The 26,961-nt window shown below is 42.6% G+C and overlaps 1 protein-coding gene across 3 annotated transcripts in view; it reads right to left on the bottom strand.

The window, feature by feature from the left end:
- ST8SIA5 (ST8 alpha-N-acetyl-neuraminide alpha-2,8-sialyltransferase 5) overlaps positions 1-20,626 on the bottom strand; it is a 45,708-nt gene extending 25,082 nt beyond the window's left edge. For 2 of the 3 annotated variants that reach the window (XM_065657050.1, XM_065657051.1), the window contains exon 1: positions 20,496-20,626. In XM_065657050.1, coding sequence (XP_065513122.1) covers positions 20,496-20,626 — 131 coding nt within the window. Of the gene's footprint in view, positions 1-3,096; positions 3,205-20,495 lie in introns of all 3 variants that reach the window. The other variant, XM_065657049.1, reaches the window with a different exon arrangement.
- Between the last annotated feature and the right edge of the window lie 6,335 nt (positions 20,627-26,961).

Below are 26,961 nucleotides of genomic sequence, written 5' to 3'. Positions count from 1 at the left end.
ACTGGTTCTAGACAATCTGAAGAAGTCTCTTGTGTGCTGGGATGAAAAGCCTCAGTTAGCTTGGTGACTCCGGCACAGTGGAGCTGTTTGGAACCAGAATGTTGTCAGCACTTAAAAGAATGAATTCTGTCTGCAATTGCTAACCTAAAGATATATAAATCCTTTCAGTTTTAGGTCAGTCTGCTCATATAACAACGAGTGGCTTCCAAAACACCTAATCATGAACTACAGACACTACTGACCTTGCAGCTTTAGACATTTTGAAGCCTGCACGATTAGTTGAGTCTTGCTTTAACAAGACTGTTGGATAAAGTGTCCTTTAGCTGAATGTTGCTCATTATAGGTTAAAAGGATTATGTCATGTAATATGCAAATGTCTAACCAATTGGCTCTTTAAGGTGTGAGCATAGTGATAAGATTTTGTATATAATGCCTTTTATTATTCTTTCTGATATGCTGGCTTTATTCCAGCATTCTGACTTGCACAACTCTGTAATAAATAATATCTCGCCTCTGTGTGCTAAATTTGGTTCATTTGTATGCACAACAGGTAAAGAACCCTTTTTTTGGGACAACAAGAATAGGACTCATTTTCTGAAACTGTGTAATGAACTCCCCTGGACAGTGAAAAAACATTCCAATTGCAAGCCACACTTTAACATTGTTCATTAGTTAAAGTCTGAATCAGCTTCTGCTGAAATCAGATAACATGACATTCTTCATTTCTGTCCTGCTCGATCCTTTTTATGCAATGTTTAATCTTCAGTCTTCATTGGTTCTGATATGGCTACTTCTCTTATGAAGTCTGGCTGTCTCGCAGTTCTAATGCACTTATTCTCTCAATGTGTGTTTTCTTTGAAAGTCCTTCATTTTCAGCTAATAAATCACTCCTACAGAATGCGTTGTCAGTGCCTCTACACCGTGTATTAACTTACATAACTAAAAGATGAAGAGTAGTTATAGAATATACATGGGTTTATACCACCAATGTATGAATAAAAATGTATCTATATACATATAAATATATGACTGCTATAAGCTAATGAAAAGCATATTAATATCCATTTCAATTAATATCTTTAAACACCAAACCTTTTACTAGAAGCTGATAACACACAATAAACTGCAAAGCCATGCAGTGAAAGGTATTTGCTGTGCTTATGTTGACATATAATTCATTTTGTGCACTTTAGACATATCTCTGGAGCCCTGTAAATATATACAAGTAAAATCAGGTCAGCAAAATGTAGCCTGCAAGTTTTCTATTTGGTGGAAAGAATTATTCATTAGGGGAAGGCTTGTTTTCAGTTCATATCAACTGCCTGAAGCTGGGTGTCGATTAAGACTCTCAGGAGACATCTAGTGATAACACAGTGAGAAAGGTGATCAAAGGTAAACAGTGAACAATTTATTATATGATTCTGCTGTTATTCACCACACAGTCTCACCTCTAGTCTCACCTCCGCATTTATACAGTTCTTTTTATTTTGCTGTATTCTCAGCTTTCAGACAGTAGACAAATGGATAAATAATATCTATAACATACTTATGTGCAATAGATGTTGCAGATAGACTTATCTCTAACTCAAAATCCTCATCACTCAGCTCCACAGTCATTAACAAGACACAGATTTGAAATTTGCGTCTTTGATTGATATTAAAACCTTTGAAATGTATACCTAGTATGTATTTTGCAGTCAAGGGTTTTGGTTCCTCGTCCTGCAGTCAATGATGGTTCAGTTGTCAAGGGTGCCTAGAGGGGGAAATCTATATTTATTAATGCTTCCATGTCTTCAAGAAGAAATCTGTCTTTGTGCCACATTCAGTTCTTTTAGATGTCAAGTGCCTAAACTGAAGACTTTGCATATACAGACTGTAGATGCATACACAAAAAAAGGCAACAAAAGTAGAGATACGTAAAGAGGTAGATACACACATACATACATATATAGACTGAAGCATTTTTCCCTTGCTCTGAGTGAAAAACTTCCTCTTAAGCTGGTTCTTTTTATAAAGAACCGTAATCCGTTAAACCAGCCAAGAGGTGGGTAGCACTCGTACAGGATCACGTTACACCAAAGAGCCTCAACAGGAACTGCAGCATTTCTGTGATTCACTGAGACTGGATGATTTTTGGCAGGTTAAACTCTGTGCTTCCGCTCACCACTGAAATGCTACCAGCTCCACAGTTGTAGTGGTGGATGGTTACCAAAATGACGATATTTTAAATAAAATACGTCATTTATCCAGAGATAGTTTTACTTATACATAGGAATTAAATCTAAGCTTCTATTAATTAGTTTTATTTTTTCTTTAACTTACAGTCTTTCTAAGATTTTCCTGTTCCTTATTGAACTTGATACTGCACATGACTCAGGATTTTTAACTTCTACAGCTGAGTTTCCAGTAAGATATCCCAAATACTCACACTATGCCTGTACCCAGATTAATGCAGATGGCCAGCAATAACTATGGAGCTCTTTAGGCACAACTACAGCCAGTTCCCTGACTTTGCTCTTCATGACCCTTCAGATATGTGTCAGTCAAAAGGATCCTACTACAAATTAAAATGTGCAATGGCACATCAGTGCTTCTCATATTTTCAAAATAGTGTAAATAAAGGAAATACTACTGTCTTGATAGAATACTTTTCTCCTACTAGGCCATGGAAAAACTGTGTTTTCTTAGAGTACATATTCTATTCTAAATAAATATTTGGGCCAAGTTCTCCAGTGTACTCTGCGTGCATCAACACTGTCATGTTGAGGCATTTCCCACCCAAGTCCCACTCTCCCACATTCCCACATATTGACACACAGCTCCGGTGTGGGAATAGAAACAGGAGAGGCCAGGATAAGCAGTCAACCTTCTGCGTGCTGCTTGGATGTTTATGGAATATTCCAAAATGCCCCCAAGGCCTTGAAGAGGGAAAACAGCACAACGCTTGGGCATCTCTGGCATCTTCTGTGCCATGGGGAGCAGTAATGAGCAGCCAAAGCAAACCACAAATCTCATTTTTCACACAGCCTGTGCTCATATTTGTGGTTCATACAAAGAGAGAGCGAGCTCTGCAGTCATTCCCTTGGGTGTCAGTACCTGATGCCTGTGTCACTGCCACTCTTCACTGCTCCGTCATCCGTGAAATTAAAGGTGCCGGTCCAATTTGCCAATTCCTCTCCATTCTGCCAGCTAAACTGCAGCCCTCTAGCAAGAAAACGAGGTAGTTGATATTTGATATAATTCATTAGCTTAAGTCTATCAGCATGAGTCCTCATGTCCTTTTTCTTAACACAGAAATGTGACTATGACACATTTATCAAAACCAATAAAAAGATACTGAGAACCACAAGATATCATCTTACTAGTGGAAACAATTAATTTTCAATTCCCATAGACTCTACAAGTCCTTGGCTGGAAACAACACCAGACTCACTGAAGAAATCAGAAGGCCAGTAATCATCTGTGCTCATAAATAACATGCATACGTGTGGAATGGAGAAAGGTGGAAATTCCATTCCAGAGACACAAGTGCGAAAACCTGGAGACTTATGTGGAAAAATGTAGGGCCAAAGAGGTAAACTCTCCAAACTTCAATTTTACTTCTGCAGTAGTTGTTAAATGTAGTGGCACTGGGTCCTTCTGATTTGTCAGCTGCTCTAGTAAAGGATTTATCATTTGATGACTTCTCTAAGTCACACTATGCTGCTTCTTTTCCCTATTTGGGAAGACGACATTTTTTAAGTCAATGCATAAACAAACATCACAACTCCCTGTTTTCCAATGTTACACAAATTCATTCCAAGACCCATGATGTCTGCAGCCTTCTGGAAACTCTACCTATAGTTGAGTAGAAATCTCACATGTATTTAAAAAAGCTGAGTCTGAAGAAACATTTGACAACCTAAGTCAAATCCTTCCTTTAACTCAGAAGTCAATGAAAAAGAATCTTTCAGATTGTTATTTTTAACCTTTTCCATTTTACCCCAATTTCATCATTTCAGAAGCCTGGGAGCCGAGTTGTGAACATTTGGTGCTGCCAATAATGAAAATTAACCTTCCGGCTGAGCTGTGCAGGGACAGCCAGAAAGAAATCTGCCAGTGCACTTTGCCTGAAAGAAAGGGCATCCAGGACCCTGCTAGTTTTAGAATCATGGAGTAATTTAGGCTGTAAGGGACCTTCAAAGCTCCCCCAGTGCCCCCCCTGCCATGAGCAAGGACATCTGCACCAGCTCAGGTTGCTCAGAGCCCCGTCCAGCCTGGCCTGGGATGTCTCCAGGGGTGGTTCATCCACCACCTCTCTGGCCAACCTGGGACAGGCTCTCACCACCCTCAGGGCCAACAATTTCTTCCTCACGTCCAGCCTGAATGTCCCCTCTTCTTGTTTAAAACCATCACTCCTTGTCCTATCACAACAGGCCCTGCTCAAAAGTCTGTCTCATCTTTCTTACAGGTCCCTGTTAAGTCCGGAAAGGTGCAATAAGGTCTCCCCAGAGCTTCACTTCTCCAGCTGAACCCCCCAACTCTCTCAGCCTGTCCTCCCAGCAGAGCTGTTCTAGCCTTGAAATTCCTTTCTGGGTCAACAGGCTCATTGTTATACAAGGACTGAAACATCTCTCAGAACACATCTATCCTCCAGTCTCATTGGCAGCAGTTATCAGCATAGGAAATTAAGAAGGAACAACATGGGACGTTAAAATAAGGCCTCTTTGCTTCCTGCAGCAGAAAAGAGGAGTAATTCTAAGCAGCTCCAAAGCATATATTAGGTTGGCGTATAGGTTATGCTATAATGGCTACAGGGTAATACAGTGGTGTGGCTTTTCAGGGAGTCACATACCTTCTACATTGCTCAGATAGTTTCTAATCAGCTGAGGCTGCCCAAGGTACGACTTCCGAGCAGAATATTGGTGTGAAGAAAATATGAGAAAATTCTCACTTTTACTAAGAAACCTTCACTTTTAGGTTTGTTGAAATAAACACTTGTGATTCTCTCACATGTAGCACAGTCTAACACAATTTTTTGCCACAGTATAACTGGTATGGAAACATACTTCTTTTGAATGTGTATACTTTTGTAAAAGGCATCTACATACATGACCTTAAAAATATGTTTTAATTGGTAAGGGCAGCACTGAATGATACATGGGGAGAGAGAGGAGAAGTGTGGGAAAACCAAGCTGAAATTGTACTTTTTAATTGGTTTTAAATTAGATATTTTGGGCTGAGATATTTACTTGCAGACTGAAATAGAGAGCACTAATCTAGATAAATAGCTGGTGTCAGTGTGTCCTTCAGATGTGACCGTCCTGAAGCACAGCCAATGTTCAAGCAGATGAAATGAAGAATTAAAATATTCAGTAAAGTCCTTTCCCTTAGTGTGTCTTCACTCCACATGTAACAGACGAAAGGAAGGCTGAGTAAATGATCAAAGGCAGAGGGGGTTGAATCTGTCCATAAAGCAAAATAAATGATAAAACCACTCTTTAATGCCCTTCTTTCATCAAGCCTTTTTTGGGAACAGTGTATACTGCAGCTGAGGCATGAAGTTTAAAGGAGGACGTGCACATTTTGGGTAAGATCCAAGAGGAGATCAGGAAGGCTAACACTGAGGAATGGTAGAAATGTCTCCTGATGAACAGCTTAAAATACTCAGCTTTGAAATGGCAGGATGGGGGATGTAATCGAGGTACAAAAATACCTAACGACAGGAAGCAAGGGTCTGGGTATGACACTTCTACATGGTAAGGACAAAGTACAAAGTCATGAGCTGAGCTTAGTGTCAGGAGTGAGCTAAGTGTCCAATCCTGAGCCAGGCTGGAAAAGGGGATCACAGAGTGTTCTTCTTCCACAAAACAGGTACTCAAGGTGTTAATAACACATATATACACAAAATTTATCACTGAAGAAACATTACATAGCTCATAGGAGTGTGTGTCTCACTGTGAGTCTGCAAGACTGAGAGCAAGCTGCTGCATTGCATTTTCACAGAATCCCAGAACCACAGAATCCCAGACTGGCTGGGGTTGGAAGGGACCTCTGGAGATCATCCAGTCCAACCCACCTGCTCAAGCAGGTTCATCAGAGCAGATCACACAGGATCGTGTCCAGGTGGGTCTGAATGTCTCCAGAGAAGGAGACTCCACAACCTCTCTGGGCAGCCTGGTCCAGGCTCCGGCACCTCAAAGGAAAGAAGTTTCTCCTCATATTCAGATGGAACCTCCTGTGCTTTAGTCTCTGCCCGTTGCCCCTCATCTTGTCATTGGGCACCACTGAAAAGAGTCTGGTCTGTCCTCTTGACACTCACCCTGGAGATATTAATAAATTTTATAAATTTTCTGGAGTGATGGTCCAATAAACCTCTTCCTCGTAAAAACAACTCCTATGAATAACAGTTTGTAGTAATAGGACTGGGTAGAAATCAAGGATGAGACATTTGAAAACACTGACCCAAACTAATTGTGTTTCTGTCAAGACTGCTGAGAGTTTTACTATTGGTTTCAATCAGCCCTGAGTTGGGAGATTCCAATTTTTAAAAAATAAAATTTTTTAATCATCTTAGTTGTGAGTCCTAAGGGTTCATAAAAGCTCCCTGGGCAGATTTGCAAACAGCCTGAGAAAACAGAACAGGCACATGAACTGCTCCTTCAGTATATTTCTCCAGCATATTATGGTAGTTAAATTCTAACATGTTCACTCTCTGCACTAATTGCATTTAAACAGGTAAACAAAGAAGAGGGAAATTAGGCTTCTGTGAATCAGAATTGCAAGAGAAAAGCACATGCAGGATGGAAACACACACACACACAAAAAAAAGGCAGAGAAAAAGAAGCAGAACAAAGAAGAGGGTAAGGAAAGATTAAAAGAAGGAAGGGAAAGCTGAGGAAATGACTTAAACATGGAGGTCTCCTATGTAATTTAGACAGTTCATGTCACAAAGTTGAAAAACAAGAAGATGATTTTAAGCCTGGGATCATCACCAATGATTACCAATAGTGGAACTTCACCATTTGCTTAATTTGCGCTAATGTTTTTTCTTTCTAAAATTAGTACATTTCTCCAACGCATGATGCTGATGATAACGGAAGACTTTATAAAAGATTTAATAGCCAGAAACACTTCTAGTGCAGAGATGCTCTGTTTTGCCCATTCACTGTAAACAAATTTCTCATCCGGGTTTATGGACATAGTTAATCGGAGGACTTACCCCTATCAAATAAGAGCATGAGCAATGTCGTGCCTTGCGCTAGAGAAACCGAGTTATGTTGGATGTCTTAGCAATAAAGACCTTGATTTTCAGGTAAATGTCAAATGAATATTTCGATCCTAGTTGGTAACTGTAAATGTTGAATCAGCATGTGGTCAAATAAACATTGGTGTAATGTAAGAATAGCAGGAGGGGGTGAAAAAAACCAAAACGAAACAAAACAAAACAGAAAATTAACAAAGCAGCAGTAATTCTGAAGAGCTTGTCAAGACCAGCTGTCAAGAAGCAGTGGGAAGAAAGCAAAACAGCCTGTTGCCACAATCCAAATGAAAAACAACTCCCGCACAAGCAGAGGTTTTAATAGCAGAGGATGTCAAACCATAATGAGGATTTTGAACTATAAGGCAAGAACGGGCAAGCGGATCGATTGCAGCAAGAATTTTCTGTCCGTGCTGCCATCACACTGATCTCCCACCTCAGGGGTGTCTCGTTGCTTTTCTAAAGCACGAAGACAAGGTGAAAATTCAGCTCAGAGAAAAAGGTGAGGCTTTTAAAAGGGAGTTATTCCACAGCAAATAAATGGAGGGGACCTGAAAGATGTTAAGCACAGCTGTTGGTCCTGTCTTGGCTCTAATCGGAGAGCAGGCCATGGCCATGTGTGCAGCAGGATTTAGTCAGGAGAGACCCACATGCTTTCAAGGCATAAAAACAGTTTGGCGTGAGTGGTTAAGTGACACAGTGTCCAGCACTGATGGGTGACGAGGGCTGAATGGCAATGGGGACATCATGCAGGTGGTGCAAGGAGAGAATCATAGAATCATAGAATGTCCTGAGTTGGAAGGGACCCACGAGGATCTTCAAGTCCAACTCCTGTCCCTGCACAGGACACCCCACGGTTCATACCGTGTGTCTAAGGACGTTGTCCAGTCTCTTCTTGAACACTGTTGGTCTTGGGGTTGTGACACCTCCCTGGGGAGCCTGTTCCAGTGTCCAGCACCCTCTGAGTGAAGAACCTTTTCCTCATGTCCAACTGACCCTCCCCTGGCATGGAAGAGGGGGCATGGAAGAGCACCTACCACTCCACTGCCAACCCATTGCTCAAAACCCACAAGCTCATTTGATTTAATCCCAGCTGGCAGGCTATTTCCACTCATTTTTCAAGGTGGCAGGTACCACTACCCCCATCCTGCATCTACCAGAGGCGGACTAAACCCAAAAGCGAGCAAAACCAAACAGAAACCAATGTCATTTTATGTTGGCGAAGCTAAGCCAAAATCTGACTCAGCTTTCTGGCCAGCCACAGATGGTCAAGCAGGAGGAAGCAGAGGAGTCTATAGACTCATTTGAAGGGGTGAAAGGAAGATATAAATGTCTCCAGGAGCAAGGCAAAAGACTTAATTTTCTTTCTGAGCTCTCTCTCTTATTTGTCTTCACTTTTTCTGCTCTTTTTTCCTAGCAGTTCCCACATTCCTTCTCTAGATGCAATCTCTCTAGCAAAGAGGCCATTAGGAGGTGACAGCAAACACAGCTTCTGCAACTCCAGCTCCTCTTTAAATTATAACCTAATGGTATATATATTAATTCTGTATATATCATTAATAACTTTATTATCATATTTCTACAGTCCTGGTCGTGGTGTTGCACAACACTGTTATATGCTACTCAAACACAGAAGCCATATACAATCCTTGCCCCGACAGACGGTCCAGGCTTCCTAAAGCCAGTGGAAAATCACTCACTTTCACTGTGCCCCAGTTTCCCCATTTCATAACTCTTCTGCCCTTGAGAGGAGGAACTGAAGACTTCAGTGTTAAATGATCGTGCTACTCTCTTTGAAAATGGAAAGCGATGCCCCAAGCCTGCTAACAGGGATGTCACAGAGGTATAGGAAATTCAGATGGTTGATCTCGCTGAAGATCCAGTTCCTTTTTCTTTTTCTGCAAAATAAGGAAACTATGACTCACTGTGTCCACAGGGTGTATGGAAAATAAAACTAAAGCAGTGGTACGCATGAATGATCTGCAGATGAGAGTGACTGAAAACACCCACTAAAACGGACCAGAGAGTAAGTGGAGGTTGGGTAGGAACGGGGAATATCAGGAGTCTCCAATGTGAGACTGCAGAAGTGAAGACAAGCATAGGAGCCAACAAAAATAACAATAAGAGGAGTTTTGGAGTTCTGTGTAGGCCAGAAACAGCAAGTTTATTTGCATTGCCCTTGAAAAGACATCAGAGGGGCTCGAAAGGGGTAAATCATCCAATAGGTAACAAAGAGATGCTGAGATCAAGCCTCACACAGCAGAGTCAAGGCAGACCAGCCTCTGTGTCCAAAACCTCTTCTTTACTTGAGAAAAGAGCCAGACAATGAAGTTAGACGACAGAAGGAAAACAAATGCTTACTTGAATAGTTTAATATCACTTCAAACACTCCAGTCCATCTGGAAACAAATATTCAAGGCACAGCAATCTAGAAAGACACAGCACAGATGAAAGAAAGAAAGAAACACAAATCTGCCTGTAGCAGTCCAGGTCCAGTTCACCTGTGGTATAATGCCAGAAAAATACTGTGTGTATGTTGGCCTCTTTATGTGTAAAATCTATGGTCACAACCCTACCTGATACAGCATGAAGAAATAAAACATTTCTGGGGTCATCTCATGTACTTGAGCAGGATGCTCTCCTTCTTATGTGAAGAGAGAAGACCTTCTTATGCACTGGGAGAAGACCATTAGAAAAGGTTTTGAAAATGTACAAAAATACGTGGAGGAGCAGGAATGGTATATTCACAGCAAAAGGAAGAAAGGTGGCCCACCCAGTAGACGAGGGAAAGGCTGTTGATGTTTTGTTCTTAGACTTCAGTAAGGTCTTTGACACCGTATCCCACAGCATCTCCTGGAGAAGCTGCAGCTCATGGCCTGGATGGTGTATCTGCGATGGACAAAGAACTGGCTGGAGGACTGGGCCCAAAGAGTTGTGGTGAACGGAGCCAAATCCAGTTGGCGGCCAGTCACAAGTGGTGTTCCCAGAGATCGGTATTAGGGCCAGTTCTGTTTAATCTCTTTATCAATGATCTGCATGAAGGGATTGAGTGCACCCTTAGTAAGTTTGCAGATGACACCAAGTTGGGTGGGACTGTTGATCTGCTGGAGGGTGGGAAGGTTCTACAGAGGGATCTGGACCAGCTGGATCGATGGGCTGAGGCCAATTGTCTGAGGTTCAACAAGGCCAAGTGCCGGCTCCTGCACTTGCGTCACAACAACCCCATGAATGCTACAGGCTCGGGAAGAGTGGCTGGAAAGTGCTTGGCAGAGAGGGACCTGGAGGTGTTGGTGACAGCGGCTGAACATGAACAAGCATATGCCCAGGTTGTCAAGAGACCAACAGCATCCTGGCTTGTATCAGGAACAGTGTGGCCAGCAGGACTAGAGAAGTGATTGTACTCGGCACTGGTGAGGCCCCACCTTGAATTCTGTCTTCGGTTTTGGGCCCCTCATCATAAGAAGGACATTGAGGTACTAGAGAGAGCTCAGAGGAGGCAACGAAACTGGTGAGGGACTGGAGCACAAGTGTGATGAGGAGCAGCTGAGGGAACTGGGGCTGTTCAGCCTGGAGAACAGGAGCTGAGGGGAGACCTTATCACTCTCTGCAACTGCCTGGAAGAAGGTTGTAGCATGGAAGGTGTTGGTCTCTTCTCCCAAGTAGCAAGTGATAGGACAAGAGGAAATGGCCTCAAGTTGCACCAGGGCAGGTTTAGATTGGATATTGGGAAAAAATTCTTCTTGGAAAGGGCTGTCAGGCATTGGAACAGGCTGCCCAGGGCAGTGGTGGAGTCACCATCCCTGGAGGGGTTTAAAAGGCTTTTAGACAAGGTTCTGAGGAACATCGGTTAGTAGTAGAGTTAGGTTATGGTTGGACTCAATGATCCTGAGGGTCTCTTCCAACTGACATGTTTCTATGATTCTAAATAATATGTGTCCCATGCAAAGCAAAATATGGAGGATGTGGGATATGAACAAGTCCGGTTACATCACACTTTTGGCCATGCAGTATTATACCAGGGACAAGTTCGGGTCTACAGGTTATAGGGAAATGGTAGCAATAAAGTGGTGGAGGAGTATATTTTGACTAGTATCAAGAGCAAAATTGGAAACACAGGTGGGAAGCATCTGGATATAACCAGTATTTAACATTAAAAAGAGGTTTTGTTTCGCGCAGTACATTTCACAATTGGGATAAACCTTGTATGAGAGATTCACAATGCAACGTCTGAAAAACCAGATCTAAAATAATTTCCCAAGAAAGATAAAATAGACTCGACACCAATATTCAACTAGTCTGCTTAAACAGGACAAAGTGTGGATTAGGACATAAAGAACAGCAAAGGATACCTTTCAAAACAATGCAATCTTTCCTTTTCTGATCTGTGGCTGGAAGAGAAATATCTACAGAGTAACAGATAATCTGGATCAATTATATTTGTAATCATTCATAATTAAATTATTATTTGTAGTAATTAGTGGCAACACAAAACCCACAACAGAATGAGTTGACAGTAAAGCAGGTGGTGAAGTTTTCAAGATAAAAAGGCCAATCAAGCCCAAATCACAGAGGCTCACAGGAAATCCCAATTATTTTAAGATATCGGGAAATTCTGACATTTGAGATGGTAGCTCAGTGCAAAGATACCTGACACAGCATGGGTACAATGAGCAATCTCACCACAGCATTAGAGATCTGACTGAGCTAATTGCTTTGCATCTCATGTTTCCAAAGTTAATATATTTAGCACCAAGTCAAGTGTCCCTACACTGCACTATATTCTTCATTTTAAAATCACTCACAGAATCCCAGTTGCACTGAGGGCTCGTGCTGAAGACAATGAGCAAAATGCCATTTAGGGTCAATGTGTCCGTACCCAGTACTGTCCACAGGAGTAGGCGATGTTCCCTCAGTATTTGTTCTTATGGAAAGTGCCATGAAACTGCCAGTGATAGAGATTGTTTTTGAGGTTTTCATCATGAGAACTAAAGCACAGAACTAACAAACCAAAGAAGATATGGAAGGACAGTGACTATCTGCAGGGATGATGAAAAAGCAAAAGGGATGCATCAATGGAGAGCAAGGATGCCTCAAAGAAATTAAGTCCATAATTTGCCTGAAGGTGGTATGGACTGCTGAGCAATGAATACACTTGAATTAAAAAATGAGAAATGAAATGGAAAAGCAATCAAGGGTAAGAATGAGGCACAGTGAAAGTAAGAAAATCCAAAGCGTTGCACAGTGATTATGTCTGAACCAAATTCAGCAAGTATGAGGATGATCAAAAAAGTCCAACAAGGTCAAAAATAAAAGACGGAATTACCAGGAGGTCTGAAACATGAGCCATGGAGGTCAGTGGTCACGGGTTTGCTCACTGACAGCTGGGGCTTTGGTAGGACACTGGTGTGGCACAACTCAGAACAAGAAGATCGGGTTCTGGGTTTGACTTTCTACAAATGCAGATAAGATTGAACTTCGTACCTGCCCATCCGCATAGAGAGCCAGCAGCTAATTTTTTTTTTTGAAATGACATAAAATGAGTTGATGGCAGGCTATAACAGAGATGTTTTTGAAAGAAATGTCATGAATTTTAAACCGCTTTTGAATGATAGGGCTTTGATCCACAGCTGGTGAATGCTGGGCATTGGCATAACTCAACTATTACTTGGGCACAGAGGCAACAGGTCTGGGTAAAGTGCAGAAAGCAGAGTTAGCCTAGATACTCAGCCAAATATTCAAAAATAGCTCTTTGCATGGACAGAAGTAGGCCTAGATCCCTACATAACAACTGAAGCAAGCTGCTACTGGGTATTATGTGAATTAGGATTTAATTGTCTCTGTACTAATGAGTGAGGCCACCTTGTTGGCTGGTTAATTGGACACCTACAATTCACCACTCCAGGGCAAAAAGTTTCTGTAGAGTTCCTACAGCCCAACATGATTCAAACCCTCCAAACCAACCACTCCTGTGCAGGGTGGGCTTGGGAGAAATTATTAAGGAACAGCCAGGTGGCCACAGCAACAGGAAAGGAGCAAGTATCTGTAGGTCACTTCATAGTAACACATACCCTGTGGTCTGAGTTCAGGAAGGATCATCGTGTAACACACCAGGAATGTCACACTGAGGATAATGCAATTTGCACATGTAAAATAGTGATATAACTGACTTTCATTATCTTAATTTGCTGTCACCTGGGGAAAGGAAAAGGCCTGGCAATTCACAGGCTAGATCTGCAAGTGTCTGCCATCTCAATAGCATAGAATCATGGAATCATTTTGGTTGGGAGAGACCCTCAGGATCATTGAGTCCAACCATAATCTAAATATAGCACTACCCCATGTCCCTGAGAACCTCATCTCCGTCTGTTCAACCCCTCCAGGGATGGTGACTCCAGCACTGCCCTGGGCAGCCTGTTCCAATGCCCGACAGCCCTTTGGGGAAGAAATTGTTCCCCAGATCCAACCTCAACCTCCCCTGGCGCAACTTGAGGCCATTTCTTCTTGTCCTATCACTTGCTACTTGGGAAAAGAGAGCACCAGAGATGCAACACAATGATGCTAGAAATAAAGGAAGTCTAGAGGGAGGAGGGATTCAAACCCTGCCTGTTTCCTGCATCAGAGCCTTAGAGAGCACTGCCAGGTAGCACAAGAGAGGATTTGACACACCCTTATGCTCTGGTATTAAATCTTCAGCCACTTGATTTAAAAACAAAAGAAAGTTATGTGTCAGAAAAAAAACTCCAAGTAGCAAGATTTTGGCTTTGGGACACTTCACAATAAAAGCCTCTGTTGCAGCCTGTGATAGAGCTGTGGTTGTCTGCAAAGTTTTGCTGAGCTTTAATTCACATGCCACATACTTGTGAGCTCTCCCCTTATATTTGCTGTGAGGAGACAGGAGCATTATGTAAAGCAGCAATGAGAAAGGGAATGGGATGACCAGTGGGGGATGAGTTTGCAGGCAGCTGAGTTTATCCATCAGCTCCATGTTTGTCCTGCCCCTCTGTCCCGTTGCCATCTGTCCCCCTGCACAAGCTCCAGTGCTCCTCTGATCTCTGGTTCAGCTCCTTGTCTTTGTAAGATTACTAGGTACATTGAGGATGTCACCACCTTAGTCCTCATCCTCTTGAAATGCGCTTGGAAATACCATGTAGCACGAAGAGCATGGCTGGAGCTTCAGCTTCTCCTGCTACGCTAGACTAGGTCCTGTCAATTTAAGGTGATGGCAATATCCTATACATACACATATTAGAATCATAGAATGTCCTGAGTTGCAAGGGACCCACAAGGACCCACAACTCCTGTCTCTGTGTATGACAACTCCACATTGGTCAAGACTTTGCTGGCTCCTGAAGTTTCCAGTGCTCTTCTCCTCTGAAGAAAATGGACCAAACCTGAACCCTGCTCTGCAACCCCACCAGGAATTCAGTGAGGTGATTTTACGGGTTGCATGTCACTTTGCTGGGATAATATTAAACTACTGGATATTAAGCTACTGGAGAGTGTCCAGAAAAGGGCTACGAAGTTGGTGAAGGGTTTGGAGAGGAAGCCATATGAGGAGCAGCTGAAGTCACTGGGTTTGTTCAGCCTGGAGAAGAGGAAACTAAGAGGAGACATCATCGCAGCTACAGCTTCCTCACAAGGTGAGGAGGAGGAGCAGGCACCGAACTCTTCTATTTAATGACCAATGACAGTACCCCAGGGATTGGCAGGAAGATGTGCTAGGGGACAGTCAGGTTGGACATGAGGAAAAGGTTCTTCACCCAGAGGGTGCTGGACACTGGAACAGGATCCCTGGGGAGGTGTCACGGCCCCAGGACCAACAGTGTTCAAGAAGAGACTGGACAACGTCCTCAGACACACGGTGTGAACTGTGGGGTTGTCACTGCAGGGACAGGAGTTGGACTCGATGATCCTCGTGGGTCCCTTCCAACCCAGGACATTCTATGATTCTATGAATATTCGACCTGGGTTAGAAACAGAAGGGGCACAGAGCTGTGTGTTAGAGATGAATAATTAAGCGACCTTCAGCTTACATCTCTTGGGAAAAATATTTCAATGGAAAGAGACTTTAAACACTGGAGTAGGTGGTCTTAGGTTACGGTTAACATCCTCACAGGGCGTTATGAACAAGGCAGAGGAGAAGATGCCAGGTATGGGGCAGGAGCTCTCAACTGACATGAGCTGGCTGCAGCTCCTCATAAGCCCAGCTTGGAACAAAATACAACTCAGGCCACATGCAGCTTCCATATTCACATCACAACCAGTGCCGTCACTGGTATAAGTAAGATCTGGTCTTGTCTTGTAGCATGGTATAGACTTAATGATCCCTCAAGGTGTAGTCCAGATTTAATTTCTGTGGGTTTATTCCTTATTTGCCCATGCTGTGCAAAAAAAAATATATTTATTGCAAGCTTTCTTATGAGGGTAAGGAAAGGGGTAAAGATGTTCGGGGATTGATTTGCAACTGTTGAATAAAGACTGCTTCAGAATCCCCAAAATAGTGATATAGCCTCAGGCTATGGGAGTCTAATATTAATTATAGGGTACAAACACATAGGAGTGGGGTTTTTTTCTCATTTAAAAGATATTAAGCTTTCTAATAATGCAGGCTGCCTGCATGGGAAGTTTTGCTGTTTCTTGCTGTGTGATTCTTTGAGTTATTGTACGTGCCTATTTTGACAGACCCCTACGTTATCTTTGTTTCAAGTCTTTAATAGCTTTGAAAATGTATTCTGAAAAAAAAGAAAACATTTTAAAGAGGCAGATTCACTTCTTCAGCTGACTCTCACCCTGTTCAGAAGCCAGGCTGTCCAAAAAAATACTATTTAGTGAATTCTCTGCTAATAGAATATAGTAATATAGCGAAGTACTCCTCAGATATTTTTCCCTTACCACAGCAAGCAAGGACTGTCCTATTGATCTCTCCCATGCTACAGATTGGGAGACGAAGACAGGGTCCATTTCAATTTTTTTTTTGACTGTAGTGGTGTAGTGGCAGTTTCCTGATGTAATCCAGGATTATTCCCTGCTGGCCAAAAAAAACCTCACAAAGAAAGGTCAGCCCTCAGATGAACAGCCAATTCGAAAAAAAATTCAGATGAAAGCCGAGCACTGGAAAGATGAGTCAATACAAAATCAAGCGGCAGCTCTGGATTTAAGCAGAAGACCACAGCATTTAACCTACTTTAGCAGATAAATGCAGCGGATTTTTAATCATCGCATTAATCCTAAAATAAAAATAATTACCCCAGAGATCTGTATTAAAGTCCCTTAATTATATCTCATTTCACCATCCTTTTTACTCAGGATTAGGAGCTACAGAGACCAGAGATTCCTGATGTCATTCTCCATCTCGCAGTTTAACTCACAGAATCACAGACTGGTTGGAGTTGGAAGGGACCTCTGGAGATCATTCAGTCCAACCCACCTGCTCAAGCAGGGTCACCAGAGCAGATCACACAGGGTCGTGTCCAGGCGGGTTTGAATGTCTCCAGACAAGGAGACTCCACAACCTCTCTGGGCAGCCTGGTCCAGGCTCTGGCACCTCACAGGAAAGAAGTTTCTCCTCATATTCAGATGGAACCTCCTGTGCTTCAGTCTGTGCCTGTTGCCCCTCATCCTGTCGTTGAGCACCACTGAAAAGAGTCTGGTCTGTCCTCTTGACAACCACCCTGGACATATTTATCACATTGATGAGATCCCCTCTCAGCTTCTCTTCTCCAGCTGAACAGCCCCAGCTCTCTCAGTCTCTCCTCATCAGAAAGATTCTCCAGACCCCTCAGCATCTTTGTGTCGTTCTGCTGGACTCTCTCCAGTAATTCCTTGTCCTTCTTAAACTGGGGAGCCCAGAACTGGACACAGAACTCCAGATGTGGCCTCACCAGGGCAGAGCAGAGCGGGAGGGACAACGTCCCTCCACCTGCTGGTCACACTCTTCCTAATGCACCCCAGGGACCACTGGACTTCTTGGCCTAACTCTTTCATTAGGACTTTAGCTGTTACTATGGGGACAAGGTATTGGCCTTGCTGAGAGCATCCACATCCATCCCACTCAGAGGAAAACCAAAGAGGGAAAAAAATGGTGGGCAGAATTCTGCTTTCTGATGACATGGTACAAAACAGCAGCGGAAGCAGCAGAGAACATTATGGGGTGGCTGAAAAATGTGTGAATACTTAGAAATTCAATCTCTAGGTTCTCCTCTTCTTCCAGCAATGCCAGGAGCTCACTGATACATCATTAAGAGGAAAGAGTGGACTTGACCAGGGGCTGAGCCACTTATCAAATTTCGCTGAGAAGAGTTTCTTTTCTGGAGCATGCCACAGCCGAGCTTTGGGAGCATGGCCATGGGCAAACACGGGACCACGAGCCTCCATGGAGACCTTCAGGTGGCTTTTTATGGCAATAAAACCATCCCATTCCCTGCTTGTAAGGGCAAGTTGCACAGAACAGCTCACAGCCATACCTCTAACTTTTTCCATCTTTCTCCAAGAAAAGGGCGCCTTTGTCCACACTGCTTATTGAGACAAGTCCCTAGTCTATCATGTCCCCTGCATTGTGCCCAAGCTGCTTGTTTTCAACCAGATTCCCCTTGATTGCTGAACTTGACCCATTTCCATCATCTTCTTGTGAAGAAACACGTACTATATTTAGGCTTAAAAGCATTATATATTTACTGGAATAGTACTTCAGAGAAATCTTTAGGTAAATACAGTAGGGAATTTCTTCCCACTACCTTGGGAAGAGGCCCAGAGGCCGGTTTATGTCACAGATGTCAGGATGAGAGCAGAGTCGATCACAAAACAAGCAGCATGTTTGAATCCTAGCGAGTAAATGGCTTCACGTTTAGGCAGCGTCCCCAAGCTCCAGTTTGGCAAGCGGCATCAAAGCTATAAATACCTCACTTTCCCCTCTGCACAAATGTTCTCCAAAACCACCAGCTCCACCATGGGCCCTGGAGGTGCAAGATATAATGTGCCCAAGGAACGTCACAGCCTGTGTCAGCTTCTAACAGGGGGCTGAACACAGGGGGTTTGTGAAGGAAAAGAGTAATTAAAGAGTAATTATAGCTACTGCTGCACAAAGACAAATGGTGAGCAAACTGCCTGGGAATGGTCTCCATTATGGACTGCAGGGCATTAGAGTGAGAGAGAAAAAGTGAAAAAGTATCTTCATGATAATATTATGGTAACGATGTAGGCTGCTATGTAAAACACCTTTCTGTCATTAATAACTGACAGCCTGAGACTGCCACATCCTGCATTTTTATTTCCATGAAAGGTGGGAACCACCACTTCCCAGCAGAAAGGAGCCAAAGTGCTTTTTCCCTGCATTGAGTGGGAGGAAACCCTTTTGGAGACGCTTTCATGTGATTAAAAAAAAATAAATAATAATAATCTTTCGAGGTCCCTTCCAATCCCTAACATTCAGTGATTCTGTGATTCTGTGTGAAGCTGGAATAAAAAAAATTAAATAAACAGTGCTCTCCAGTCAAAGTCAAAAAATGTATGCAAATCTCCCTGCTTTACCCTTTTTTGGCAGAGTGCTCACTCACAGACTTTCTCCTTACAAGCCTGGGAATCGAACATCACCCTTTTTTGCATTCCCTGCAGTCTTGCTGGTGACAGGAGAGACCCCCAGGGCACGAGACAGGACAGAGATTGGTCACAGAGGTCGCTCAGTGGAAGAGTTTTAGTTGCAACTTTTCACCACTTTATCTCCACTTTGCTATTTTTCATTTCTATTTAGACTTTGGATTTCTTTTTGATTGCTGTGATTTTGTTGCAGTCCTGTCAACTAAGAGAAGCAAGTACCAGTAGGGCTGCAAGGCCTCTAGGGCAAATGAGAAAAGCAGAAAATAAGGCAAGATGAGACTTGAACTGGTCATAAAGTCATCCTCTCAACACCAAGGCAGCTCAGTACAACCTTCTCTACCTAACAGGTTCCTGAAGCCCCCAAAGCTGGAGATTTTATACCTCCTCAGGCAGCCTTATTGTTTAAAACTTTTCCTTCATGGGTAAAGCCTTACGCAGCTTAAGCCCATGACTTCTTGCCATCTCGGGAGCCTTCACAGGGATGTGCTTATTACCTTCCTCTTAGCAGAAATACTTTGGGTTTTTTAAGACAGTTCTCATATCTCCCCTCAATTTTCTCTGAGATGAAAAAGCACATTTTCTACAACTCTGCTCATTCTTGCTGCTTTCCTTCGGCTCCTTCCAACTGAGTCACATCTTTTGGAAAGCAGGGTGCACAAAAGCAGACGGAGTCCCTGAGCCAAGGCCTTACTGCTAAGAAAGGTACATAAATTGCTCTATGTATAAACCACAACACTCCTGTCTATACATATCAACATCATGCTTGTGGTTCCCCCACCTCCAGCAAGAAACATTTGCTGATCTGTCAGCATTCTTCTTGCTCTTGGCACTAGGCAAACAACCGCATGATTTGCAAACCAGGCAAGAACCTGAACCATTGATCTCTTCTGCCAAAATGCAGCTAAATTAAAAAAAAAAAAAATCCACAGCAGCTGCTTGCACTACTGAAACCCACTTACCTCAAAGCACATAAGAGAAATGTTCTGTTTATAGAATTATACAAGCCATAACACCTCAAACTAGTTTTAAGTAAAATAAACTCTGCATGGGTCAAGGTTAAACACTGGAAGATCGCCACTCGTGTTTGCTGTAAAAAGAGCCATACCATTTTCAGATCGAAGACTGATATGCTCTACAGAAAAGCAGTCTCAGCAGTAAAACCTTGAGAATTCAGCAGTGAAAAAATAAAGTGCTCTCTCTGTTATTTGGAACACTAATATTGCCACTTTCATTTTAGGAATTTCATCCGCAAGACATTAAAGTTTAGGCAATGAGCACGCTACCTTCATTTAACCTCTCAAGCCATTTCAGCTTGAACTTACATAGGGTGAAAAGTCTATATGGCAGGGTCTGATCAGGAGCAAATACTCTGATGGTACAAGTCAGTCTAGCTTAAATTAAGTAAAACCTAGATGTTTACAACAGCTGAGCACTAAAACACAATCTGAGAAACACACAAATCATTATATTCTACCTAACAGTCTCCTTTATGAATAACCTAGCTGACATTACAGATGCTGGATGCACCTTCCCGGACTGACAAGATATTTAATATTGCCGGCACAGCACCAAGAAGCGGTTTGAACCGTTATAATGGTATGGCTGGATCTGTGTCTCCATTCAGTTTGATCAACTTTTCCTATTCCCTCAAATCCCCCCTTACCTTTTGAGATAGTTTCTCCCATAGAGGATCTGCTGCAGCAAGGTGACCACGGCAAAGGCGCAGATAAAGATGAAGAACAAAGTTCTGTTTCCCAGCAAATCCCTGCTTGACGAAGGGTCAGTGTACCCCATCCTGAAGCTTCGCTGGGAGTAAAATTCAGTTCATTGTCACTCTCATGCCCTTTTCACTGGGAAGCAGAGGGAAACACTTGCTGGTTTTTCTCTGAGCAATCCAAGGACAGAGTATCCCATTTTTTGGCCCTGCTGCCCCTACCTTGCCCCTTTTAGATGTTAGCTCCAGGGCTGTACACAATGGCTTGCTTCCGCAGTAAAGTTTCCAGGAGATTCAGATGTGGGTAACATCTAAAATCATCTCTGCGAGCTCTTTCAGCACAGCCAGCCTGTGCTGTGCAAGAGGCATTCTGTTCCCTCTAAGCCTCTCTTGAAAACCCGCTGCTAGCAATTATCTACTTCAATCCCATTTTCATATTCCAGATGGGGGAAGCTGCAAATAAACCAGAAAACTGCAGCCAATGGCAAGCACAGGGCTCCGGCAGCCCGCGTTGGAAACACATAGTCGTCAGCTCTTCTTTGCTTCTGCTCAGCGATTCCAACAAAATGTGCTTGCGAGGAGACGTGACTGGGGTGTGCTATTATTGAACAAGCATGTAACGATCATGAGGATTTCATTCAGTTCTCTGAAAAAAAAAAAAAAGAAAAGAAAAACGACAGCAGCAATCTGGTCAGGCTAGCAGGAAAGCTGCATTTTGTGTAGCAGTGTCTTCGGTACGGTAGTGTTTGCGTGCAGAATGCAGTGCCTCTAGTCGCAGAGCTCTCACGATTTGGGCTCCCCTGGTTATTCCTCTGTAGTGAGCGTAAGCAAGGTCACTGTGCATCTCTTCAAGGACAGAGCTCACAGCTCCTGCATGCTGATTTATTGGAGGCTCTGAGTAGCCTCACAGCCGCAGAGAGGGAGACTGCCTCTAAGAACCACTCATTTAAAGAGACAAATATTCCAATTGTTCCTTCACCAGAAACAGTTCACTTTTGAAAGGGCAAAGCAACAAGACCTTGTCCACGGCCATTGTAACTCCTCTAAAAATCTCCCCGCTGTCAGGAGAGGCTCGATTCAGCTCACGGGGAAATCAATGGGAGTTTTGTTGCTGATTTTGCTGAGAGCAAAATCTGCCCCTAACCCTCAGCTTCTTAAAACAAGTTCCAGTGAAAACTTTATCCATGAATGAAACGTCCTGGCTAGGAGGTTGTTTTGTCCCAATAACAGATGGGAAAAAGATTTTGATGACAAAATGTGGGGGCAAAAAACCCCTTCGTCTAAGAGAAAGGGAAGACTTTTGTGTTAATAAATTTTCTAGCAGCGTATGCGAAATGTTCTAGTGTGTCAGGACAGTTTCTGGACTTGGTCTCAGCTGTAATTGGCGCTGCATGGGAAGAAGAACCAAAGGTAACTTTGTGGAACCCTTTCAACCCAGCTCCTGAAGCCAGGGCTAGTCCTCAGCATCACCTACACCAATTTTAAGCAACAAAAGTCTCAGAAGTGTTAAAGGTAGGAACCTGGTCACCCTGAACTCCTGCAGGACCTTGACTTTACAGAGCAGGTGTAGGGATCCAGTCCCTGACACGTCCTTCAGTCCCTCCCAAGGCTCCCACACATTTGTGAATCCTGCTAGAGGCTTCAATTATCATATAAAAAGAGTGGTCATCCCACATGAGATCAAAGATTATCCAGCCCAGTGCCTTGTCCCTGACACTGGCCAGTGATGGAAACACAGGGAAAAGCAGAAAAAGAGGACAAGGACACACAGATACTTCCTTGGAAACACTTTCCTACAATTTTGTGGTTCATGGTCTTCCTGAACTGCAGGGCCAAAACCAGTATTTGAGTTAGAAAAATAACTGAGTTGGATGCACTTGTTTGTACTGTAGTGGGAATAATATACACAACAGGGGACTGCAAATTAAATAGCAAAGGCAGTTTGATTCCCTTTTGTCAAAGTAATCAGCTCTGGGGCCAAATATGATCTTTCAATGATTGGTACATGTAAGCCTATATAATATGAGAATGTTTCCATATATGAACTGTACCATTTGGATGGATCTAACCACACACCCTTCTCAGTCACAGGAGAAGCAGTTTAGCCATCAGAAATCCCAGGTTGGGACCCAAGATACTACACAGGCAGATTTGTATGGAGAAGCGGAGAGGTAAGGCCAGTAAGGGCAGATGTAAAGGAAAATGTATTTAATTCTTTGATTTGTTGGATTTTTACTGATAGCTTTGAAAATCCTCTGTGAGAAATTTGTCTCAGTTTCTCCAGGAGTTATTTTACAAAGTATTAGAGAACAGAATTCTGCTACTTATGACCTTCTATGGGTATGATGCCAGTTTTGCAGATTTTAACATCACCCACTTTTTGGTGAAAACACTTTCTGCCTTTTTTCCTCTATTCCCTGCCATTCAAAGTGATTTTTTTGTTGTTGAGATATCTGTGCTGTAGTGCATCAAACTCCTGAGCCTAGCAGCTATTCCTTCTTCTGGACCGATGGTCAGCCTGAGATGCAGTAAACAGCCTGGAAGCACCATATACTCTCAGTCAATCTTTGATTTTCTGCATCCTCTCATCCTTCTCTGCTTTATCAGAGCTGGCCAGAAGATACAACACCCGAGAAGCCTACGTGCGGGAGAGCTGCACGCCTAAAGCAAAAAGCAAAGTACAAAGATATATAAGCGGAGAGGGTGTTCTGTGCCAGGATCTTGCACAGGCATCATTCCTGGTGTCACATATGTAAGAAATCTGTTTGCTGCCTTCAGCCCAGTACTACAATAATGCTGCAGAACTGGAAGCAGAGCAGCTCAGTGCAAGTATAAAGGAATAAGATATTTATTGGTGAATTTTCAAAGGATGCTCAAGGCTGTCTGCAGTATTTGTTGTGAGTGAAAATAGTCATATAGCGTATGCAGAAAGGCTGAATGAGCAATGCCAGCACTCACAGAATCATAGAATGTTCTGAGTTGGAAGGGACCCACAAGGATCATTGAGTTCAACTCCTGTCCCTGCACAGGACAACCCCAAAATTTACACCATGTGTCTGAGGGTGCTGTTCTCCTTCCCAGAGGTCTTTTGAGAGTTTGACTGGTCAACTACAAGCCTCCTTGAAAGCACCAGACTTCTGCAGAGAATAATTTAATTTTTTTTTAATGATTTTACACCCTAGACTTAAGCAAGCAATGGGCAACAAAAGAGTCCCTCCAGATTGTGAAAAGGGCTTGGGGAAAAGGATGTTATGGTAAGTTGTGCTGCAAACATGGATTTTCTGGGCATGACTGGGGTTTGGGTGATGTGTACAGCATTGACTGCCAGTCAGGGAGGCAAGGACCCTGCAATGGAGCTGCATTGGCACTGGTAACCTACAGGGAGTCCAGGTCACTATGCTACAGTCAGAGAACAGGAACCCAGTCAATAAGGTCTCTCCCATCATCATCATTAGGACAAGAGAAAATGGCCTCAAGTTGATCCAGGGGAGGTTGAGGCTGGATCTTGGGAACAATTTCTTCCTGGAAAGGGCTGTCGGGCATTGGAACAGGCTGCCCAGGGCAGTGGAAATGAGGTTCTTAGGGACATGGTTTGGTGATAATGTTGGGTTAATGGTTGGACTCTATGATTTGAGGGTCTTTTCCAACCAAAATGATTCTACGATTCTATATCATTTCTTGGAATATAGAGTTCAGAGCCTAAAGCAGAAGTGGAAAGTGGAAGTGTTCATGGCCTACCATAATATGAAGCTACCAGAAGCAGCTGGTTTTACACCTTGCTGGCCTGTATTTTGTTGTATGTGAGCTGCTTGCTAAATATCATAAGAGATAATTAGAAAAAACTCCCCCAGCCTGAGCAGTGAGACCCTGAGCCCTCTAACACAGACGTGAACATGCTCCAAACAGTGATACCCTCCAATGGGAGCTCATCACTTGCTTGTAAGTCCAAACGAAGCAGAGCTGAATTAAAAAAGAAAAAGAAAAATAGAAGTTAACATTGAATCTCAAAGACAAATTTTGGCTGTCCACCAAGACCATGTTTCTGAAGCTCCACATAAGGAAAGCTGAATTAGCAGAACAAAACCCGGTAGGAGTCAGACTCTGCTTCTTTTGTGTGGGGAACAAGTACATCTCAAAGGACAATATGCAGCCCTGATTTCTTAGGTGCATTTTATTTTTTTAATGAAAATGAAACAGAAGAATTTACTCCTAATGGGCAGGTCTGATTGAGAATTTCCTTAAGTAGCTTCCACTGAACCTGTCATTTGAATGTGTGTTTGCCTGACTTTGCATTCTAATTTCAGCTGAAAGCAAGGATATTTAGTGTCGCTGAAAGCAAGGGTATTTAGTGTCTCAGAAAGCAGCATCTGTCTGTTAGTTGTTTAATGTATACGTCACTGAACATGTTAAACTTACAGTGTTGCACAGGTTCAGAGTAAAGGAAAACATGCTTCACGTTCCCCTTTGGGATTTTTTTCTCTCCCTGCCTGCTCAGACACTCTCCCCTCCTCTTCATGACTGTTATGCAGATTAAAGAACTTCACACACAGCACAGCAAAATACTGTAGAAGGTTTTGATAGAACATTTTTTACATCTCATTCTAGTATTCTTTTTTTTTCCCCCTAAATAAAAATTAAATAAAGTCTATTTACAGTTTCTACAATGCTGGTGTCACCTGCTAGATCCCTGATTTTGCGAAGCACTGGCACGTAGGTATATGCCTGGAAGGTTCTGCTGAATATGAAACTCATAAACATATGCTTATCAATATTAATTCTTTTGCAGATATAAAACAGGAATTTATTAGCATAATCTAGTGCTTAACACAATGTCTAGTTCCCCATCACTGCCAGAATTCCATATGTCTTAAACTGGGATATTGAAGGAAGCTGAAAGGATGTAGCTAATTTATTTTCTCCTGAGCTGGGCGAAGACATGAGGCCATGCTGGCACCAGGTCTCCTACCTGTGGAGCTGCCTGGCTTGGGTGACATGTCCTGAAGAGAACATATGGTCTGTACACAAGGTATACGTTACATCATCTGTTGAATCATGACTAGTTTCCTCCAAACAAGATCTCCCTCTTGCTGGTAGGAAGCTCTGATGCAGAGGCTGCCATGGCTATAATGCTGTACATTTACTATTAACAGTTCCTTACAGAAGGGCTTGCTAAAACATATAGCAAAGTGCAAAAATTAAGCTGAGCTCAACGTTAGGGTCAGCCTTGCTCTCCCAGTGGCACTTCCAAATTCCTAGAAAACATAGGAAGTTTAGTGCTCTTGTTATGATCCTGTCCATGCTCACAACCACCCTGCAAATAATTGAGAATAATGGAAAGTCCATTTCTCTGCAGGAAAAAAGAAACAAGACCATATTGCCTTTACAGAAATCATCTGTTAAAAACTTTAGTTTGATTTTCAACTATCACGAGAGAGCCCTGGATTTAGCACCAAATCAACAGGTCTGAGATTTTGGCAGAACCATGGAAGGGTTGAGGGATTTCCATGGCTAACACTTGACCTCAGGGTAGGAACATGATCTTGTCTCTATCCCAAGCAAGTCTTAATTCCCACCTAGTTCATCAAAACTGAACTTAAAACCTTCTAGTGAAAGCCTGGGAAGTGCTGGAGTCAGTGTCACTCCCTTTATAAGTTTAAAGGCAGTTGAAAGTTTTGACATTTGTTTTCCCTGAAAATATTCTAGCATTAACACTACAATGAACAAATATTTCCTATGGTCAGAATAAGGAACTGATGCTGAAAAACCCAATTAATAATTATTTCACTGTTTTAACGACATATTTTTACAGCAAAAAATAAAAATTTTAATCTGAGATATTTAAGAAACCCATAATATGGCATATAAAGTTAGATTAAATTCACAGAAACAATGAATCTGATCCTGGAATAGAGTTTGCTGTGTCAGTTAGTAGCACCAGTCAAAACTGGGGTAAATATGAAAAAAGAAAATATTCCTCTGAATAGAAAGCTAATTAAGTACTTCAAAAATTTTATACCATGTGTTTATAATCAAGATGTAGAAGAGACCAATTACAGAAAATTATTTAGGCTATTGAGAAGTTACCTTTGCCTTTTTACCACAGTTTTGCATTGATTTTGCAGTGTATTCCTCTTGATTTAACTGTCAGCTTTGATTCACACAAACTTTCAAGCAGTCCAGACATTCAGCTTTCCAACCATTCTTCATTATGTCCTCCTACAACACTGATTACATTACTAACTACACACTGTAGGCAACAAGCAGTATCTTGGGTTGTCTACCTGTCTACCTGAGTTACTCTTCTAGGCAAAGCCAAGATGTTTTCAGACACATCATGATTTTTTAAATAGTCTATGCTAGTTCATGCTTAGATCAGTCCAGGACAAAAACTCTCCCTTGGAGGCATGGGTTCTGG

This window comes from Caloenas nicobarica, chromosome Z, assembly GCF_036013445.1.
Source record: "Caloenas nicobarica isolate bCalNic1 chromosome Z, bCalNic1.hap1, whole genome shotgun sequence".
Lineage (NCBI taxonomy): Eukaryota > Metazoa > Chordata > Aves > Columbiformes > Columbidae > Caloenas > Caloenas nicobarica.
The sequence above is the reverse complement of the archived record's forward strand: the minus strand, read 5'-3'. Positions and strand labels throughout refer to the sequence as shown.